Source organism: Ochotona curzoniae, unplaced genomic scaffold (genome assembly GCF_017591425.1).
Source record: "Ochotona curzoniae isolate NIBS_2020 unplaced genomic scaffold, NIBS_Ocur_1.0 contig_2210, whole genome shotgun sequence".
Classification (NCBI taxonomy): Eukaryota; Metazoa; Chordata; class Mammalia; order Lagomorpha; family Ochotonidae; genus Ochotona; species Ochotona curzoniae.
In genome coordinates, this window is record NW_024465369.1 from 17,649,656 (window position 1) to 17,671,730 (window position 22,075).

A 22,075-nucleotide genomic window follows, 5' to 3' on the forward strand; every position below is an offset into this window, starting at 1 on the left:
TAGAAGTTCTGACCAGATTATGGCAGGAGCTTGAATAATGTTGCCTGACTCGACTGCACTTGCATGTGTTGTTTCAACTTCCTTTTCAATGCATCTCAAAATTTAAAGAATGTACATCTGCTCTGGGAGAATAAAATTTGTTAAATCTCTGCAACAAGCATGTCTGAGTGTGGCTCACACCTCAGTGTAGTTGCCTTGCCCCAAGCTTGTGTGACTCTGTTCCTTGCATTCTTACCTTTGGGATGGCATAACTGTCCAGTACTTTAAAATGGAATGCTTATCTCCAAAGTAGAGTGATACCAGGTACTGGGTTTTTACAGCTTTAGTTCCAATATGCCTGTTTAACACTGAGAAAGTTCTTAACTCCTCTGGGTATTGATTCTTGAGCTTTATAATCATATGGTTGTGTACTCTGAGAATTTTCCTATGTGACTCCCTTTGCAGGTCTTTTGGAAATGAAATTTTACACTTACAGTGCCTATGATTTTATAGCATATTATAAAACAGATATATCATGTAACAGTTCTGCTTTTGACTGTGATAGGAGTGAAATGAGTGGTGAAACTTTTTCATTTTTCTGCCAAGGGCCATTTGGATATTTATAACATCATTTTCAGGCTATTCAAAATTATCAGCTTAAAATTAGCCTGCTATAGATTGATGGAATTTTGAATCCTGCCTGCAGTTGTTGGCAGGGCTAGAACAAATGGTTCAATATGCTTTATGTAGCCCTTGGGCCAGATCTTTCCCACCCCTAAAGCTATTCAAATGACTAACACAGTTATTTCGTGATTAGCCTTCCTAAATTGTAGAAATGCTTATAACTTAGAAATGAGAGAGCTTGGGTGAGAATGTCCATTACTTCAAGAATAACCTGGCCTGTTGGTCACCTACAGTGAATTTCACAGAAAATAAAGGGATGCTAGCCTTTGTTCTAGAACATGGGCAATAGAATAATGAGTCACAGCATAATGATTTTTAAAATGGGAAGAGAAATTAAGGATTGTATAACACCCCATTTTATAAATGGAAAGAATTAAGGACCAGAGAAGGTGAATGAATTGCACAAAGTGTACAGCTGGGAAGAACCAGATGCTTTTGATCAAAATGTCTTCTTTCAATATGTAGCTTATCCTGGTAGTTCTTTTTTTGAAAGAAATTAAGACAATCAGGTTCTGGGATCAAAGCAATGAGGCTTGTCTAGTAGGGGCAAAGGTAGTGGTAGTTTAATGTAGTTGGACATCCAAACGTAGAAAACTTAAATACTTTCCTGTATTTATGACTCGGGAACTAGATTCTATTTGGTATGGCCCAACACGGTGCCTTGGTCTCGTCTTAACTAAAAATAGTGGGATGAATTGCAGCCAGGATTTCTATAAATTGTCAAAAAGCATTTCTTCAGGCATTGCTGAAATAATGTGAAATTGACCATCAAATACCAAAGCAAGACAGTCATTTCCAATACAAAGTTGGCTGAATAACAAAGTCTTGGCTGGGTTCAAGCCAGCACAATCTGCAAGCAATTGGAATGGTTTGTTGTTGAGGATACTGTAAGACTTGCTGAAAGATTCTTACGATTCTTTCATCTTCATTTTCCCTTGTCTTACCACCTCTGTGAGACACACTTTGATTTTAGCAGCAGAGATATTTATGTGATGCATTGTCTTGATTGTTTGCAACTAGCTACTGTCATAAATTGATATCTAATGAAACCACACAGTGAGCTTTTGACCTGCCTTGCCTATCCTGAAAATTCAACCCTGAACTAAACTCTTGATTATGCAAACTAACTACTTTACCTTATTTGATTGGGAGCTTTTCTGAATAATTTTTGAATAATGATGAAAATAATCATTTACTATAGTCAACCATTCTTACCATGTCAGGTGATATAGATATAGATGCAGATATAGATGCAGATATATAGATATATATATATAGAGAGAAATCTTCATGGGACCCATATGTGAGGAAAATTGGGCGCCTTTGCCTTGTGGACAAAGAGATCTTGATTTGCATTTTTCCCATGCCCGTTTACTTGGTTTTAGATTATGATGTTGTATAAAGCCCTGTGCTTACCAAGTGCCTGGAAATCCTCATTTATGAAATGAAGATAATATCTCATAGGGGTATTGAAAAACTAACTGAAATAATTTACAAAGGACCTAATATAAAATCTGATACATAGTAACTATTTAATGTGTGATATCTGTTGGTAATTATGATAACCATTAAAAATAATATAATTATTTTTATAGTACTACCTAAAAAATTCCATGTAGAAAGTTATACTAACATGGCCGTGAGACATAGCATATTTTAATTCCTGGAAATTAAAAGGAGGAATTATGTTTAAAATCTACTTGTCCTAAAAAAATTATTCTTGGCACATGCTTGCTTTTCAAAATTAAAGTCTTGGGCTTTGCTGAGATAACATTCTAAACTGCAGGTTTGTCAAACCAAGGCTTTGTTGAGTTTTGTATAAGCCAAAAACTCTAAAATGGAGCAATCTTCTCAAAGAAAATTAATTTTCTTTGAGCCAAATTGAAATAATTGGGCTAAAAATAATTCCATTCACATACTCTTAGGAACTATAATAATAGAGAGAAATTGGATTATTACTTACTCATGTGCTTGAAATTACTTGGAATACCCTTGAAATGAACCAAGTAAGTAGGTGGTTGTCATGGGTGCTGTAGCTTCAGTGCAGTAGAATCCAAGTGATGGTGAAGGTGAACTGGGTGGATTGACTGGCTTTGTTCTGTGGACCTGAGGTATAGGCTGTCTCTCCTTGTAGGTAATTTATTCTAAGAAAGCTACTGATTGTGGTAGAAAATTAGTTTTCATCCTGGGTGAAAGGTCAAGGAAATTCTCAAGGACCCTCATTTCACTTTATCTCCTTGGGAAGTTGAGAGAACATCATGAAATTGCAACGGGGGAAGTATGAGGAATTGGGAGGTAGTTTATAATAAGAAAAATAATTGAGTGATAAAGATCTTCCCATTTGGCTGTCCAGCTTGCTTGCTGAATTGTCTGGGCCGTGCCAAAACAGAAAAAAATGGGAGAATAACTAAAGCTGCTTTCCAGATGTGTGTAACGTGTAGGTGTGCACAAGTATGTGGTTATATCAAGGAACCCTATCTTTAGGACTAGTTCATTCCTAGATGACATTTTGGGGAAATCATCAAGATCCGTGACCATTTTGTCTTTCATTAAATATTTCAGGGTGGTCTTCAATCCTTGTGAGAAAACTATGTATGCGTTTTTAAAAATTGTTTGCACCAATTTTGAAACTGCACTTTTAAAATTGTTTGCACCAAATTAAAAAGCACAGATTTTCTACAATATGTCTGATAGATTCTAGTTGGAGGCTAAAAGATAAGATATTAGTTTGGAAAGCGTGCCTATTGACAGCAATATGAATTCTGACAAACATGGATGTAAAGATGATACAATCATCTTGTTTCCTGTGTTTGCAGGTATCTTGAGTGTCTAATTGGTAGAACAGTAGGATTCTTTTTTTTTCCCCTTCTATTTTATTTTAATTTTTATGGTACAGTTCCATAGGCTCTGGGATTTTCCTTACTCCCTCCCCAAGTTCACTGCCCCCCAACTGATTTCTCTCAAATTATTACAATATTAGAGTCCTTCATAAGCAATACTAAGTCCATCGCTCTGCTATTTAAGTGTGTCCTGACATTGCCGGTAGTTCAAGCATCCTATTGTCAAGATATATCCATCAGTCTCACTGAAAGTTCTTGCTTGATTTGGAAGCAGAGATGCATACTGCACTGTATTTTCATGTCTGGATGTGAAAGTCTCTCTTATGCATTTACTTTACATTCCATTAAATGAAAACCTGTAAAATAAAATCAGCAACAGGAATAAAGTTTAAAAAATTTTTCAACACTGTGGAGTTAAATGATATGCTACCAAATAACCAATTTGTTAATGATGAAATAAAACAGAAAACAAACAAAAACCTTGGAGAAATAGTACTAGTGTATGATCTATGAGTCAATGAAGAATTTAATAAGAGAAAACAAACTAAAGAAATGAAAGACAAATATTAAAACACATGGATTGTAGCAAAAACAGTATTGAATGTGCTATTGATCTTATATTTTGCATGAATTTTCCTTATATAAGGGAGAACATATGGTATTTGTTCTTTCGAAACTGACTTATTTCACTGAGCATAATGGTCTCTAGTTGGGATCATTTGGTTGCAAATGGTAGAATTTCATTCTTCCTAGTTGATGAATAGTATTCAGTGTAGTTTCTTTAACTGCTCCTCTTTGGATGAACATCTGGTTGTTTCCATGTCTTTGCTATTATGGATTGTGTTGCTGTAAATATAGGATTACAGGTTACAGTAAGGAAAATTTGCAGTTTTCATTTCCTTTGAATATATTCCTAGGAGTGGGATAGCTGGGTCATATGGCAGGTTTATTTAGAGTTCTCAAGCACTTTCCGTACTAATTTCCATAGTGGTTATACTAAGCTACACTTCCACCAACAGCAGAGGAGGGTACCTTTCTCGCCACATCCAAACTAGCAAGTGTTGTTAGTAGAGTTCTGAATTAAGGCTAACCTCATTGGATTTAATGGAATCTCAATGTGGTTTTCATTTGTATCTCCATGACTGCTAGGGAGCCTGAGCATCTTTTCATATGTCTATTAGCCATTTGAATTTGTTTTTTTGAAAAGTGTCTGTTCATTTACTTTGCCCATTTTTTTTTCACGGGGTTGTTTTTTACTGTCCCTGGGTTTCTGAAGCTCTTGGTAAATCCCCTCTCAGTTGTGTAGAGGGCAATGCTTTTCTCACATTCTGTTTGTTGCTTCTTCGCTTGTTGATCATGTCCCTTGCTGTACAGAAACTTCTCAGCTTGATGTAGTCTAGTTTTTGGTTTTTTTTTTTTTTTTAATTTGGCTTTGACTACCTGTGCTTTTGGTGTCTTTCAAGAAGTCTTTCCCTATTTCTATATCTTGGAGAGCTCTTCCTATGTTTTCCTCTTAATAGTTTGATGGCTTCTGCGTACAGATTTAGGTTCTTGATCCATTTAGACCTGATATTTGTATAAGATGATAGGTCTAGGTCTTCTTACCTCTTCAGGCTGCTATCCAATTATCCCTACAGCATTTGTTAAAGAGACCAGGCTTTTTCACTGGATCTCAGTTTTCTTGTCGAAGATTAGTTGCCTGTACATGTGTGGGCTCCCTTCTGGGGTTTCTATTCCATTCCATCGATCTTCTTCTCTGTTTTTGTATCAGTACCAGACTGTTTTGATGACTACTGTCCTGTAAGTATGTCTGTAGGTCTGGAATTGGGATTCTTCAACTTGATTTTTATTCTTCAAGATAGCTTTGGCTATTCCTGGTCTCTTGTGAACTTTCATATCTTCTTCTCTGTTTCTGAGTGATTGTGAAGGGGCCCAGAGGAACCCTATGAAGGGAGTTCAGTCACATCAATGTGGAACTCAGCCTCCTTGGAAAGAAGAAGAGGTTGTGACTTGACCAATGGTGGGGGAATCGCAAGGAACTAGCAACTGTAGTCAGGTCCAGAATGAGGTCTATGTATGCTCACTTCCCCATCAACATACTTATCCAGGAGAATGGGTCTCTGATGAAAATCTAAAATTTCTTGGCTAAAAAGTACATTCAGGTGCTTTGGATGAGACCAAGTGTTGTTTGTTCACCATCTCAAGGCCAGAAAGATGAATTAATCCTAGACATGACATTGAACTTTTTAAAAATTCAGCTGTTTTAATTCAGCAGGCAACCACAGTTAAAAATAAGGATATCAGGAAAATTTTGGATGATATCTATGGCTCTGAAAAAGGAATAGTTCAGCAGGCTGAGTAAGATCTAAATGTTGTCCAGCTGTTGAAGTAAGGAGCCTAGATTGTTTCTTGTGTTATTTTAATAATTCAGTGAGAGATCTGAAAAAAAAAAGTCTATAGCGGACCTAGAGGTGAAAAGGGAAATAATTTGCTCTAGGAACCCTAAATTTACAGTAGACTTATTGCATGATTATGTATGTACATCTGTAAGATATGCTATCCATGTTCTTTATTGTGCTTAGATTCAAGATCCTACTTAGGAAAGTTGCCATTTTCCATCTTCCGTTCGTTCTTTCTTACTGGTCCTTTTCCATGGAAGTTCACTCTCAATCTGTTCTGTTCTCTATATATCTCAAGAGGGAGGAAGTAGAGACTGAGACAGAATGATGGTTATTTTGTTTCTTATAATCTTACTCGGTTTGCTGAAATGACTATGCTACCCTGTTAGCTTTTGCTAAAGGGAGTATGATGGTCACTCCTGAAGAATTTATGTCTCATTCTTTTTTCTTTTTTTTTTTAATTTCTTTATTTTTGACAATCTTTACATGATTAATTAGGGCCCAAATGGTCAAGGGTTACAGGAAAGTGGGGAGGACTATTGTTTGCACGTTCTCTTTTTTTCTGTATCTGCGGTAAAGGGAGAGATAAAGGGAGAAGCCCCATCCAGCCTCCCACTCATCCCAGGTTCTCAGGGTGGGGCATGCTCTGAGGGTCTTGCTCAAGTAGTTTTGATGGTTCAACAGTTATGAATTGTTGACATTCTGGCCATTCCAAGCACAATGAAGTCGCTGTAGAATCCGTTGTTTAACATAGTCCACCTTAGAGTTTCCATTTGCCTAAATTTTTACCACTGCCAATGATTGGTAGGGGTAGTTGATCAGCTTGATCTGTCCTCTGTTGTGGTGCCAGGTATCCTCTGCAGGTTTCGATATCCTCCATGTGTACCTGAATATGCTTTCCAATGCTCTGTCTGAGCCTCTGAGGAGGCTTGGCTCTGACACTTGCACTCCATGGCAGACCATGGAGCCTATATCCTCTTCATGGTTAGGGTTCTGAGATCAGCAGTTCGATTGGGGAGATCCCCAAAGAAACTTTGTCTGAGATGATCCCAGACCAGATTCTTGTGTGTACTTGCAAGTATAGGGCCCAGCACAGTCCATCGGTCCAATCAGCTGGTGGTTGTAATTGCTGGGTCGCTTCTGTTTCCAGTCCTGTCTTCCTCTGGAACCGAAGGGTGTTACAGTCCAGCCTGATTCTGTCCAGCACACACTTGGCCCTCACACAAACCAGTGGGAGCTGCAGCCTAGTCAGAGTGACCCACAATAACCCCCACCAGGTCCACCCACTGCCCTGATTCCCATGCTTGCTAGTATTACAGCAAACTAGTCCAGTCTGTCCCATATCCCACTCAGCTCTTCTACCTGTTAATGGGCATTGAAGCCTAGTTCAACCCAACCAGCTCCTCTATCCAGCCCTCACACATGCCAGTGGGTGCCTTTCTGTCCAGCCACCCCTGCCCCAGTCCTGGTTTCCATGTGTCTCATTCTTTCTTAAAGCACTTAGGATGTCAGGGTCAGATCAGAGACTCAGAAGTTCATGTAATTTTACAAAAGATGGAACCTCATGGAACTAAATCAGAATCAGGCCTTGTTAGGATATTTGCAGCCAGCTCCTGCCTTTCACTTTGACTGTTGTCTTTTTTAATAAAATATTTATTTATCTGTGTGAAATGAGAGGGAGGAAGGCAGAGAGAGGGGAGAGACAGAGATAGAGATACAGAGAGAGAAAATATTAGTCCACTGTGCCAACCCTGATAGTTCCCTTTAGGACACTTTCTCGACGTCAGCAAGTGGAGAGGGGATATCAATAAGGACTTGGAAGTACAATAAGAAAAGGCAATTAATATTCTTGATCACTGCATCAAGGTGTCTGAATTTTGGCATGTTGAGTCAAGAAAATTGTGGCACTTGGCCATTGCCTGTTCTGTTGCTCTTGCCAGTTCTTTTTACTGGGGGCACTTGCCTCTTGTCTGATTTTTGGCTTAGCTTTCTAAGTTAGTTGGCAGTGCCAGCGTTTGACACAGTGTCAGACCCTAAGGAAATCTACATGATATGTACTCTTTAGGGACCATCAAAAGGCACAGCAGTGACTATTTTTCAGAACTCCTCATTTAGAGTGTTCTTATAGGCTACTGTAACAGAATATATGAAACAAAAAATGCCTCAAATAATGTGGACTGTGATGGTTATTTTTCACGTTAAGTTGACATCACCTCCCTTGGTCATTCTAGAGTGTGCAATCAGAACCCATGTGCCAGAGCAGTAGAAGTGCCTGGGAGGAATGGAAGGGCTTCAATTTAAAGAAATACTAGCCATCTAATTATGGTAGTAGGTTCTAATTTTGAAGTCTCTTGCCATTTTTTTTATTAATTTTATTTTTGACAGTCTTGACATAATTAGGGTAAAAAGGTTCAAGCACTACAGGAAGATGGGTAAGACAATTAGTTCCGTATAGTTTCCTTAATATATCTGATCTAAAAGGAGATTTTAAGGAAGAAGCTCCACCCAGTCTCCCATCCACCCCAGGTCCCGGATGTGGGGCATGCTCTGAGGGTCTTGCTCAAGTGGTTCTGATAATTCAACAGTTCTGAATTGCTGCCACTCTCACCACTCCAAGCACGATGCGGTTGTTGGAGATTACACTGATTGACATACTCCATCATAGCGTCTCAGTTTGCCCAGCATTTTCATTGCCAACATATAGCTGAGGTGATTGATTGACTTGTTCTGTCCTCTGCCATTTGATGGTTAGCGTTCTGAGTCTGAAAGCTCGATTGGCGGGATCCCCAAAGAAACTCTGTCTGAGGTGTTCCCAGACCAGACTATTGTATGTGCTAGCAAGCACAGGGCCCAGTACAGCTGGTGATCCATCGCCCCGATCACCTGGTGGTTGCAGTTGCTGGGTTGGTTCTGTTTCCATCCCTGTCTTCCTCTGGAACCAGTGGGTGTTTGCAGTCCAGCCTGGTTCTGCCCAGTGCATACTCAGCCCTCACACAAACCAGTGGGAGCTGCACGGTAGCCTGAGAGACCCACAATAACTCCAACCAGGCCTGCCCCCTACCCTGGTTTGTTAGTATGTGTAGCAGAGTAGTGCAGTCTGTCCCACATTCCCTTCTGCTCTCATACATGTCAATGGGCATTAAAACCTTGTTCCATCTAACCAGCTCAACTGTCTAGCCTTCACGGATGTTGTTGGGTGTCTGTCTAGCCACCACAGCCCCTGTCCTAGTTTTCGTGCCTTCCCGTGGGGGGTGGCAACCCAAGAGGGTGGAGCCCACTATTTCCCACTCAGGCCACTCCCACTCCCAGATTATGCACTCTCCAGGTGTTTCTGTGATTTAATTTGACAGAATTAGCCCCCAGTGCCAGATTCTGCGAGCTGATGCTGTGGCTTAGCCCCAACAACCCTCACCCACTCTAATCATAGGTTGCACCAGTAGGAATAATCAGCCCAGCCTGGTTTTTCCCTGCTCTGGTCCACATGAGGAGCGCAGGTGTCGTAGCCTGGCCTAGTCTGGTCTACCCCCATCCCAGCTCATGCTCTCCAGTGGGAGTGGCTGTTCAGCAAGGGAACCACCCCTTAATCCCTTGCTGGTTCTGCCCCCTCCCTTCTTGGCTCTCACATGTGCTGGTTGGGCGCTGCGATCACATCTGGCTCAGGCAACCTTACCTTGGCATTCCGTGTTGTGTACTGCTTTTTATCATGACCAAACCTGGCTCGACCCACACTCTGTTCTGGCATTCGGATTTGCTAGTGGATGACGTGAACTGATTCAGACCCCAACCCATGTCGAATGTATGCCAATGGGACATTCCATGACCTCTTGGCTATATCCTTCTATCTTTCTTATGCTTACCTGTAGGGTCTGTGTCCTGCCAGAGGAGTTGCCTGGGCTCCTCCATCAGAACCCCTCCAAGTGCCAGCTTTCGTGCATACAGTGGGTCCATGAGCCAGTACTACTCAGTTTGCCTCCTGTCCTAGCAGGAACAGTGGCTTTTCCTAACTGGCCTTCAGCCCATTCTGGTTCTTGCTGTAGGATCTTTCAACCCAGCCATAGCTTGTCCCTACCCACATATAGCTCATATATGGCTCAGTTGGGGTTGAGACCTTGCCTAGTCCGTCCCACATCTACCCTGGTCCTCTGGAACACCAGAAGATGTTGCAGTCTGGCCTGGCCTGGTGCGTCTTGTCCCAGTCCACACTTGTCCCAAGGGAGACTACAAATGTATCCTGACCAGAACGCAGCCCCACTCCAGCTCGTGCACCCCTTGGTGGGAACCTCCACCCAGCTAGGGTGTCCCCTTAGCCCCTCAACCAGGCCTGTTCCCAGCTATAGATTCCACACATGCCAGTGGTTGCTCTGACTCTGCTTGGCACAGCCCCTCACCTGTCACGACCCCTGCCTTAGACACTGTGGCGTAGCATCTGTGGCTCATGCAGACCAGTTGGTGCAAAAATCTAGCTGGGCATGTCCTGTGCTCCACTCTGGTTTCCAATCTTACTTGTGGGCTAAGGTTTGCTCAGTCCTGCCCAGTGCACCTGTTCCATTGCCTTTTCATACATTGATGAGCTGTTGGTGCTACTTTGCCCAGCCTGTCCAACCTCCAGGTCCAGACCAACTATTCACCTGTGGGAGCTATAACTTGCCAGGGGAGCTTCCCAAGTTTCTTCCCCAGATCCCCCCCAGACTCGGTTCTCATACATGCCACTGGTCTTTAGGCCAGTGCCTGGAACAGTCGGTCCCCCACCTTGTCTTTGCATGAGCTGGTGAACGTTGCGATCTGGCCCACCCCACACCCACCTCAGGATGCACATTCGAGTGCCACTGACCCAACTAGTCCAGACTGCCATTGGTTCTCCAATCTGTGGTCAATGGCAAGCTCCCCAGTCACACCTAGCTTAGTCCACCACGATTCCATCTCGAAGTAACCTGTAGGGCTAGCATTTTCATAGGGTTTGGCCCACATATCTCCCACAGAATCTTCCCCCGTATATGGTTCTCCAGCGTGTTAATTAATCTCATGGCCCTACTTAGTGTGACCAGTCTCTGCTGGGTCAGTTCTGTTTCCAGCTTTGTCATTCACTTGGACCAATGGATATTGTGGTCCATCTTGAGCATCTTGAGCCTACCCACTTCATACTCGGTCCTCACACAAACCAGTGGGAGCTGCAGCTCAGCTGGAGCAACTCCCATAACCCCCACCAGGCTTGCTCCCTTCCCTAGTAGTTCCCATGTATGCGAGTATGTACTGCAGGCTTGTTCAGTCTGTCCCTCCTCCCATTAAGCTCTGGTACTTATCAGTGGGCATTGAAGCTTAGTTCGACACAACCAGCCCACTATCCAGCCCACACACATACTGGCAGGTGCCCTTCTGTTTAGCAACCCTGCCCCTGTCCTGGTTTTTGTGCTCTCCAGTGGGAGTAGTTACCCACGAGGGAGGTGTGCTGCCATTTTTTTAAAAGAAAATGATCTTTTTACTATTTCTGAATCTCTAATTATCAACATTTTAAAATCTCTAGGGTCTCAAGGAATCTAGCAGCATAGGCAGTAATTAACACAAACCAAAGAAAAACACGGATCTAGAAGCAGATGCTGTGATATCACTTCAGTCTCAACCAGTGACTGGCCCTGATGGCTGTGTTCAGATCTCATAACAAACCCACTATATGAGAACAAATGGGACATGTTTTCTTTGCCCGTTTTGCTCCTCTGGCCTCCTTCAAACTAAGTGAATTGGAGTACCATGCAGTTCTGTTGAACACATGTGTTTGAGGCAATTTACCTGCGGCAAGCTGTCAATTTTTGCTATCGAATTTTCCACCTTGCTGCTCTCCTGAGTTTATGTCATGAAGAAGACAAGACTGTAAAAACATGCCTGGGAATAAAAGCAAGAAAACAACCCCACTCTAAAACAATTAGACTAAAAACAGGCATCCTGACTTCACTGGAGTTTTTTCTGCTTTGGAGATAAAGATCTCAAAGAGTCTGAGAGACACATGGCAATATTGCCCAGCAAAGGTGGCTGTCATGATAGCTGCTCTACCTTTTTGATTTTTTGCTCATGGAAAAAAGGTTCCATTATGGAATACTGTTGTGCATGTACTTCAAGTATCATTTTAGCAATACTAGCTCTCCTCTTTATTTTTTTTAAAAAAATTTAATTTAGTCATTGCAGAGAAAGAGAAATTGAGGAAGTTCCCGTCCTCTGGTTCACTACCCGTGGGTCCCCAAGAGTTAGGATTGGGCCAGAAACTCCATTTTCTCTCATACAGATGAGAGATCCAGGTCCTAGAGCTGTAACTGCTATGTCTCTGGGTGTGCACTGGGAAGCTGGAATTGGAAGCAGAGCTAGGTCTCAAGCCCAGTGACTGTGACATGATACACTGAGTTAAATGCGGACCCTCTTTTTATGTTGGCTGGAGGTGAACCCAGGAAAGTTTCAGTCTAACCCCCCTACCCTGTTCTTTGGATGCAAATGTCCTGGAGCAAATCTGTAAAAAGGGCTATGAGATACTTATCCACAGAAACTGCAGATTCTGCTCAGCTGCCTGTTGGACCTCTTTGGAAGAGCAACTAAAAATGGGTAGTCATGCTTGGTGATGTCTTGAGCACTATTTGAATGTAAAGTGGTATGATTTAAGAAGCATTTTTAAACAAAATGATATTTGTCATGTGTGGGTCTTAGTGATGGTCTGCGGTGCCTGCAGCTTTTACAAAGGTTTTTAATATACATGGAAAAAATTAAGCAAATCATTATCCCTATTGAATTTCCAGAAGCCCATAAACACTGGAATCTTATTGGATAGTTTAGTGGTTTCTATAGCTCATCGTGCCAAGAAGGAGTGGAATGCAGGTTTGAGGTTTGGCATCAGGCCTGGATTTTAGTGGTTACATTGTCTTGTTCCCAGTTTGCCTCAAACCCCATGCAACCTTGGCTGCTTCAATGAGGAGGCTGTCCATCAACTGTGGCAAAAGAAGATCATTTAGTGAGTTCCTTTATAGGTTATCTCCTAATCAGGACCATGCAAAAATGGACTTTGTGTGCCTTTTGCCCCTTATTCTAACACAGTGAAATGATGGGATTCTCTCAGTTGCTATATCTGTGTCTCATGTGCAGTAGTCTAGACCTTCCTCTGTGTTTCCATTCAGACAATGAAAGAATTGTTTCTGGTGGTAAGACAAAATGATCACTGTATTTTTCCCATGATCCACCTCATCAGTGATTTTTTTTTTCAACAGGTGGGTCAGAGAGTTTTTGAACGAAGAAAATAAAGGTCTTGATTTTCTAGTGGAGTATCTGTCATTTGCACAGTATGCAGTAACGTAAGTAAACCTGGGATTGCCTGCATTTGAATTTTATGTGGTCACAGAAGATGGTACTCTATGGTTAAGTTATACACCACAATAAACAAGGGACACACCAGCAACATGTAATGTTTAAGGGGGAGTTGTTCTGTTTGGGAAATAAAATGAAATCACATAACTGGTGTCTAAAAAAATGCCTCCAAGGCAGAATGAGAGCAGATGGGTAGAAGTCTTCCTTAAAGGAGACTTTATTTGCAAAATAAAGCTTATAAATCTAAATATAGTACCCCCGCAGTTACTGAAAGAGATAGATGTGATAACTGAAGGTATTTTAAAAGCTTACATTGGAAAAAGTGTTTTAAAACCTGTGCATGCAAAGGAGCTTCAGAAAGTTCATGGAAAAAAATGTGCTTTGTGGAAAAACCCCTATGCATGTATTTCAGTTTTGCTGCAGCAAAATAAACTTATCTGTTAATTCCATTTTCTATGTATTTTACCTTTTTTATTTCTTTACATGACAGAGAAAGCTCTCATTCACTGATTCTGTGCTCCAAACTACTATAGCAGTGATCAGGACTGGGCTCTGCTGAAGCCTGGAACCTAGAACCCAGTCCACACCTCCCATGGGGATGACAGGAACTCAATCTTTTGAACTGTCAGCCAGTGCTTCTCCTGGTCTAGATGGGTGGGAATGGTGTCAGGAGCCTAAGCCAGGAATCCAGCCCAAACACTACGATATGGACCATGAATGTCTTAGCTGCCAGGTTAAATGCCCTTTTCCCTTCACAGATTTGTGTGTACTGTTGTAACATTGAGTAAATAAAGGAAGATGCTGAAGAGTGACTCTTTTTTATTTGAAAATAGTATAATGTATGTCTAGTAAATGCATAGACAGTCATTATAGAAAGCACTGGAGGAGGAAGGGGCAGCCAGAGACTTGGTCTTTTGTGTTACATGTATCTGTGTTGCTATAATTATCTGGCAAAAACCTGAGAGAGAAAATAACTGGGAGAGAGCAGGGTGTGTGTGTGTGTGTGTGTGTGCGCATGTGTGTCCCCGTGTCTGTCTTGTTTTTGTTATTTCATGAAATTGTTTTCTTGGCTTCTGAAATATTACAAGAAAATTGGAAGATATGTATTTATATGAAACGTTACCTTTTTCTTTAATCAAATGTTCCAATATCCACAGATAAACTGTCACACATAGGCTGAGGCAATAGTGTACTTGACTATAACATATTGCAACACAGGTATTGTTTTTCTTCTATTCGTAAAGAAAAAAAAACTTGATTTTTGTATCGCACCATTGCAAGAGTTGGTCTTAAGACCTACCCAGATGTTATCCTGTAATCTCCATTACTTCCCCAAGAATCTGTGAAGAGAAAGCTATAATTATTCCTGCTTTACAAATTCAGAAACCAAACTGTTTGCTGAAACTGGCTAGATGGATTTTTCATGCCTCATATATTAGATAGTAGAGGCTTAGGAGAATTTATAGACAAGGGCTTATCTTTCTCAGAAACAGTCCTCTGCAGCATAATCCTCGTTTTCATAGCTGAAATCTCTGAGTTTTCATATTATGGAACAAAATAGAGTATTTTCATGCTGTCTATTTTAAAGAGTAAGATTGACAAAAAGTCAGGGAAGAAGGCATTGATGGATGAGAATTACATATTCCAGACTCTGTATTTGCTGCAATGAAGCTTTATTCACATGAGAATAGAGCTTTTTTGAATGAGCTCTCTCAAATGCACCCTAACCTAGCACCAACAAGGAGAGTGTGCTACCATACAAAAATTAATACAATCTGTAACATAAGACAGTGACCCATGAAAGATCACAAGTCGGACTTTCGTTTCCTGGCTTGGTATCTGTTTTTTTAAACATTCTTTTTGTTTGTTTCGGTTTGTTTCAATTTCGTAATAAATTATAGAGAGGTACAAAATGTGTTATCTTTCTTAAAACTAATGGGCTGGAAATTTTGTTACTTCTCCTTGTTATGTAGCAACTTCCTGCACTGTGGAATGTGAGGCAGCAGGTTTGTGTTCTAACCTTAGCAAAAGTCTTCAATAAGTTAACTGTTGGCTTTTCCACTGTGTCAAAGGGCACACGCGCTCAGAGGAACTTACTCTCTGATCAGCTGAATTATGTGGGCGCCTGTTACCAATGGCAACACCGTAAATAATCTCATCACGTCATCTGAGTTCGTCTTATCCAAACTCAATAATAGCCTTCAGTTTTTAGTAATTAAGGCTTTATGAAATTATGCTATTCTCCCTGATTTCTGTTCAGCATTGCCTTTTGCATCCCAAGACAGATGAGATTGATCAAACCCCCTCTACTGACTTTACCTCAATCTGTGCTGTCCAGTTAGTCCCTAAAAATGGAGTATTACATAGTTTTTACATGGACATTATAACCAAATATTTTATTCTTGCAGTCATCTTTTTATTAAAACTCCTATTGTAAATTTCAGTATGAATTACTGCTTGTTTTTCTTCTGCAATCTCTAAAATCTTTCAGGGGATGCTATTGATTGCTGCCTTCTGTTGTGCTACATCTGATCAGGTGTTGCTTGAAAAAAGCAACACAGCGTTTTTCTTTTTTCTTTTTTTTTTTTTTTATTTTGAGAAGGCAAAATTGCATATTTTGTGGGCTTAGAAAACCATGGAACACAAAGGCCTTTCTGTTGCAGAATGTTACTCAAGCTATACAGGAGTGAGCAACTTAACTTGCTGGTTATTCTAACATGGCTAACATGAATAATAACCTCAAAGAATGTCAAAGAAATAGCAGTCTTACTTAAAAGAGCACCACATTGGAAAGAGATTCCAAAATCAAAGCAATTCCGCAACTTTGCTGGTAATGTAACACATATGGTTGGAAAAACACACTTGCCAGCAAGCCAGAAGAAAAATGCTCAGTGAAAATTGATGGGTATGAATAAATTAGCATAAGCCTAGCATTGTGACTTGTTAGAGCAAAATGAAGACAGCTGTAGAATCTTCTCTTCCATTCTAGCAGTGTTAGCCATTAGCAAGCCATAGAGTAAAATGTAGTTCATTGCTGTTGTGTTTTCATCATCCATTGTTAAACAGCTTAACAACAACCCACAGCTCGCGGACCAACCTTCATCCATTGTTCTGTTCTTACTTTGTCAGGCCCTGTGTCTGTCGTTCTGTGTTTTGAAGCTAAGATGGCATCCTCAGAACAGATTTTCTGTTTCCCTTTCAGTTTGCTTTGTTTGCAGACTTCACATACTTGAGTGTCAGCATGTTGTAGGAATGGCAGGTTACACACATCCGTGTATGTATGCAAACAGATTTTCGAGTCCCTGGTGGCATTTCTGTTTTGTTGTAGTTTTGACTTTGAGAGTGTGGAGAGTACTGTGGAGAGTTCGGTGGACAAATCAAAGCCCTGGAGCAGGTCCATCGAGGACTTGCACAGAGGGAGCAACCTGCCATCACCTGTGGGCAACAGCATGTCTCGCTCTGGAAGGCATTCTGCACTGCGGTAAGTCCCTTGAATTAGGAGGTCATTTTGGAAGGATGCCCTAAGACAGCAGGATCTCACATTCACTGTGAGACATGGACAGTGTGTCCATGTATTATACTATACAGCAACCCAATTCCATTGACTCCTAATGAGAACTGCTTTGGCAGTTCACAAGATCTTGCTTTGTGCAGGTCTTAGATCTTTCAACAGCTTTTTGGAAGCACATACCTTGTTGGCACAGAAAGTGAGGATATTCTGGCAAATGATTGAGCAGGGTAGTCTTGTAGGTAGACATCTGTGAGAGCAGGTGGGTGAGGGCATCACGATGCAAGCACTGTTTCCCGGGCAGAAGAAGCACTTTGAGATCTAAGAATCTGAAGAAGCCCTGTGGTTGTTCGTTATGCTCTCTTGTTGTGCTTTCCTCCAGGGGTACTCAGGTGTGTGTTTCGTGAGGTATTCTCTTGTCACAGGTGCAGAATGCTGGCGTTATCATCCTTACTTGCAGAAAGACTTTCCATAGTGCTCCTTTTCTTAGGTGTTCTTCAGATGTAACTTCCTATTTCTTCATAAGACTTCCTTTAATCCATGCTGGTGAAATACTTTGTGCTAATGAAAGATTAGTGTTGTCAACCTGTGCTGCTCATGGGTGTAATATTACTGAGGTTGTTCATTCACACCTACATTCTAATGTTCTTTAGAGAACATCTTTGAGCTCCTAAGATTTGCTGTAGAGGAACTGTACTGAGAGTTAATTGTATCTTGGCGGATAAATCAAAACTGCCTATGAGATATTTATCCTCCGGAGCAGGGATGAGGAACATCAGGCCTGCGGGCCATGTAATGCCTGTGGAATCATTTGATCTGGCTCTACCAAGGCAACCACAGATGGGACTTGAAATGCAGTAAATCTATAACAGACTAATTTTTAAGTTGATAATTTTATATGGCCCATGCGTGGTGTTACATATATCTCAGTGGTCCATGGTAGAAAGCTTTCCCACCCATGATGGAGAGCTAGTTCATAAATTTGTGTGGTCTCAGTTCAATGAAAAATTTTATTAACACTCTCATTCCCAAATATTTCTTTTCAGCTTGGAAAGCTTCTATCTCTTATTCTAGATGTGATCTGGCAAGCAGTGTTACTTACTTAAGTGTGATGTTCAGCAAGTGAAAGAGGGTCATTGTACTAGAGTCCTGACATCAGATGCCAGACAGTGAAAATGTTGTTATTGAACCATGTGAACTTGGTTGCCTTTTAATTACCACTTTCTCCTTTGACTCAGGTTCTGATCACACAAAGCTAACAAAATTCTCCATAGTGAAGTTCAGGTCTGCTGAAGGATTCACATTTGAATATAACACCTCTAATAAGCCATCCAAGATTTCCTTGGTTAGTTATTCCAGAAATGTTCATGAGTTAGAATGATGAATTCAATAATAAGAAATTGGTTTAATCACCCCTTGGGATTTGCCATAGGCCAACATCTGTACCACCTGGGAGTTGGCACCAACTTCCTATGTGGGCAGGGGATAGATGGACTGATTTGAAAGTTAAAGTGAAGTTGTGTCCAAGGAACTCCTTGAGCACACACAGGTGTGCTCAGAAATGACCAAGAAACCAATATCGCATTCTTCTGCTTTGTGTTCAGTTTCATGCTCAAGAATGAAATACTTGGATTTCTTTGATTGTACTTCAGCATTTCTAGGAACTCAGAGTCACCCTGGCAATTACATGTATTTTATTGGCTTGAAATGCTGATTTAAGTTGAGTCTTTTAAGTTTGCATCAATTTCCCACCTCTTGGAGCTTGTGGATTTGTGGCTGAATTCCTGTCCAATCCTATTTGGTCCTTGTGCAATATCTATGACTTTTAGAAATAGCACAGGCATGTTGTACATGTTGCTTTTCATGTATGCAAAGATCAAGCACAATTTTGTTTTCCTTGTCCTTCCCTTTGTGGTATTCCTTACACACCCTTCACTTTTTGTCATCGTCTCGCATTCTGTCCGTCTCCTCTTTTGCTTTGTCCCTTCTGATCCTGCTGTCTCCTCTTCATGAGGTAACACTCACGTCATACCCCTACCACCAGACTAGCCTTGCCCACGTGTCTCAGTTAAGGGCCCACAGAGCCGCTGCTTCGCTGCGGCCTCTGGGGCAGCTTCTCTTACTCACTGGAAGTTCAGTTCAGTTTTGTTCTTTTTATTTTTTTCAGGCATGTTTGTCTTAGAAGTGCTGATAAGATTATAAACTTCTTCCCACTTTGCCGCCTTCTCATTTACACAAATCAATGCTGATTTTATAGCCTTCATTAGTAAGAGTCACTGTTGCATTTTATTCTGCAATTTTCCTTTTGTTTGATTTTGTTGAGTCAAAATTTTCCCTCTGGAGGTATTGAAGAATTTGACCCACTATTAGCATGGGATCCAATTTTTTAAAGGGGAAGAGAAAAAAGCTATAAGCATTTAAAGTATGTTTTTTCCCAGGCTTAACTTCCCTCTGCTCACCCGTGATGTGATTAAAATTTTCATTATAACCTCATTTAAGAGGAGAGAAGATACTATTAAGGAAGTAGAATTTAAAGTTGCACAAAATGCAGTGACCATACATAAAACAGATACTCTAAATTTGGAAGAACTTGCAAAAATAATGTGTAATTACCAACTTGACTTTTCAGTTATCACATTAGCAATCAAATAGCCAGAAGAGTTGAGTTACTGCATTTTTGAGTTTTGTTTGTTTGTTTATTGAAAGTTAATAAAAGGAGAATATGTACACTTGTGTTAAAAGTTTACAATCTGGGCCTGATGCAGTAGCCTGGTGGCTAAAGTCTTCGCCCTGTATATGCCAGGATCCCATATGGGCACCAGTTCTAATCCCGGTGACCCTGCTTCCAATCCAGCTCGCCCTAAACCCATGTGGGAGACCTAGAAGAGGTTCTGGGTTCCTGGCTTCAGATTGGATCAACTCTAGCCATTGCGGCCACTTGTGAAGTGAATCAGCAGACAGAAGATCTTCCTCTCTATCTCTCTTCCTCTCTGTGTGTCTACCTTTCCAATAAAAATAAATTAAAAAAAAAAAGAATTTACAATGCAGCTTTGTAACTTGAAGTTTATTATAATGGTTCTGGTATTGAGAATGATGATATCTTTAATTATAGCTCATGTACATGCCAGCTTCTTAGTTTCTAAGCATTTCCCACTATAAGACAGGTGTATTTGCTTGATCATCCTTTTATTGGTTCCTTTCTCTAAGAAACAATTGACAGAGTCTGTGTGGAAATGGGAAAACAAGGCACCTAGCCGATGTGTTATGAATTGTTAGATTGAAGGGAAAGTAGGTTCTAGGACTTGTTTCATGTGTTGTGAAATTCAGTTAAGAATTGTTGGGGCTCCCATTGTGCTATAACAGAGCCACCCCTACAACACTGGCATGCCATATGGACACCAGTTTGATTCTGGTACTGAAATGTTCTTGTTGCCTCTATTTCCCAGTAGAGGACCAGAATGCAGCTAGAGCAGAGCTTATGATCACAAGGTCTCTGTACATGCTTTCCAAACGGTGCTCTGTTTCCAACTCAGCTCCCTACTATAATGGCCTGGGAAAAGCGGCAGAAGACGGCCCGAGTGTTTCAGTCCCTGCCACTTTCATGGAGACTTGATGAAACTCTTGGCTTTGGCCTAGCCCAGCTCTGGCCATTGTGAGTGTCTGAAGTGAAATAAGAGATGGAAGATCGTTATCTCTATCTCTCCCTCCTTCCTTCTTCCCCTCTCTCTTCCCCTTTCAAATACATAGTAAATCTTTGTTTATTTTTAAGAAAGGATCATTCACTGACACAATTGTGAATATTTATTAAATCAGACAGTGAAAATGACTGCAAAATTTTCCAGCCATGATCTGTAGTTTGTTCAAAGCCAACATTTGGGTACTTGATTTGTGAATAGTACCTTACCAAATGCTAAAGATACAGAAAAATATATTGAATATTTGTATATGACAGAAGGAACTTTTAAATATTTTTCACATCTTCATGAAGTCTTTGGGAGGCATTCAAGGATTTGTAGCCCAATTTACGGATGAAGAAATTTATGTGCCAGTTAATAAGCACCATACCCAAGATTGATAATCAGTCTTCTGACTTATTTCTCCTGTCACAGGATTACCACCAAAACTTAGGACAGAGAAGGCCAGAGACCGGAGTGAACCAAACCTAGGGTGAATTCTTGAGGCTTGGATTCTGTAGGAAATAGCAGTGAGTGACTTGGAGTGACTTTGGAGGAGTGACTTGCAGCAAGGGACATGGTGTGAATAGTGGGTAGGTGGACAGACTCCACTGTTCACTTAATAAAGTAAATAGATGTGTCTGACTGGCAGTGGTTTATTAACAGTTTATATAATGTGATGGCATCCAGGCTGTGCAATTGTTTTTTTTTTTTTTATTTATTGTTGCTTACATTATATTATGTAGTACAGTTTTATAGGCGCTGGGGATCCCCCCCACCCCTCCCATACCCCTCCCCCCATGGTGGATTCCTCCACCTTGTTGCATAACCATAGTTCAAGTTCAGTTGAGATTCATTGCTTGCAAACACATGCCTAGCATAAAGTTCAGCGTCTTATTGTCCAGATAAGTTCAGTGGCCTCTTGGGGAGACCTTCTATGGTCTGAAGATAGGTCTAACAGAGTAAAGATCCAGTCAGTTAAAAGCCCCAACAAGGCCTCAGTATCATTATACAACATTATGGAATTAATTGACATAGTATTGGGTAAACAATGTTAAAAATAATGCAAGTTCCATTCTTCGAAACATCTGGGTTGAGACAGTATCAATGACAGGTTCAAAAAATAACATACAACCAAACAAAAAATTACAGGTTAAATCAAGGCAAACATGTGGTATCTAATCTTTTGGGATTCGCTCATTTCCCTTAGCATTATAGTTTCCAGTTGTGCCCATTTAGCCACAAAGAACTGCATTTTGTTTTTTTTAATAGCTGAGTAGTATTCCATGGAGTAGATGAACCAAAGCTTTCTTATCCAATCTTCTGCTGATGGGCATTTCGGTTGCTTCCATGTTTTCGCAATTACTGATTGTGCTGCAGTGAACATAGGGATGCATGTTGGTTTGTCGTAAAACAGGTGTTTTGGATATATTCCTAGGAGTGCTATTGCTGGGTCATATGGTATGCAGATTTTGAGTTGTTTGAGTGTTCTCCAGACTGATTTCCATAAAGGCTGTACCAATTTGCAGCTCCACCAGCAGTGGAGTAGGGTTCCCTTTTCCCCGCATCCTCGCCAGCAAGCGTCGTTGGTGTTCTTGTTTATGTGGGCCAATCTTACTGGTGTTAGGTGGTACCTCATCGATGTTTTAATTT

General features: G+C 40.9%; 1 protein-coding gene across 5 annotated transcripts in view; it reads left to right on the plus strand.

Annotated features, from left to right (window-relative positions):
- Nucleotides 1-22,075, plus strand: part of FMNL2 (formin like 2) — a 306,297-nt gene that overhangs the window by 211,286 nt on the left and 72,936 nt on the right. For all 5 annotated transcript variants that reach the window (XM_040971574.1, XM_040971576.1, XM_040971578.1 and 2 more), the window contains exons 5-6: nucleotides 13,144-13,227; nucleotides 16,569-16,721. In XM_040971574.1, coding sequence (XP_040827508.1) covers nucleotides 13,144-13,227; nucleotides 16,569-16,721 — 237 coding nt within the window. The remainder of the gene's footprint in view (nucleotides 1-13,143; nucleotides 13,228-16,568; nucleotides 16,722-22,075) is intronic.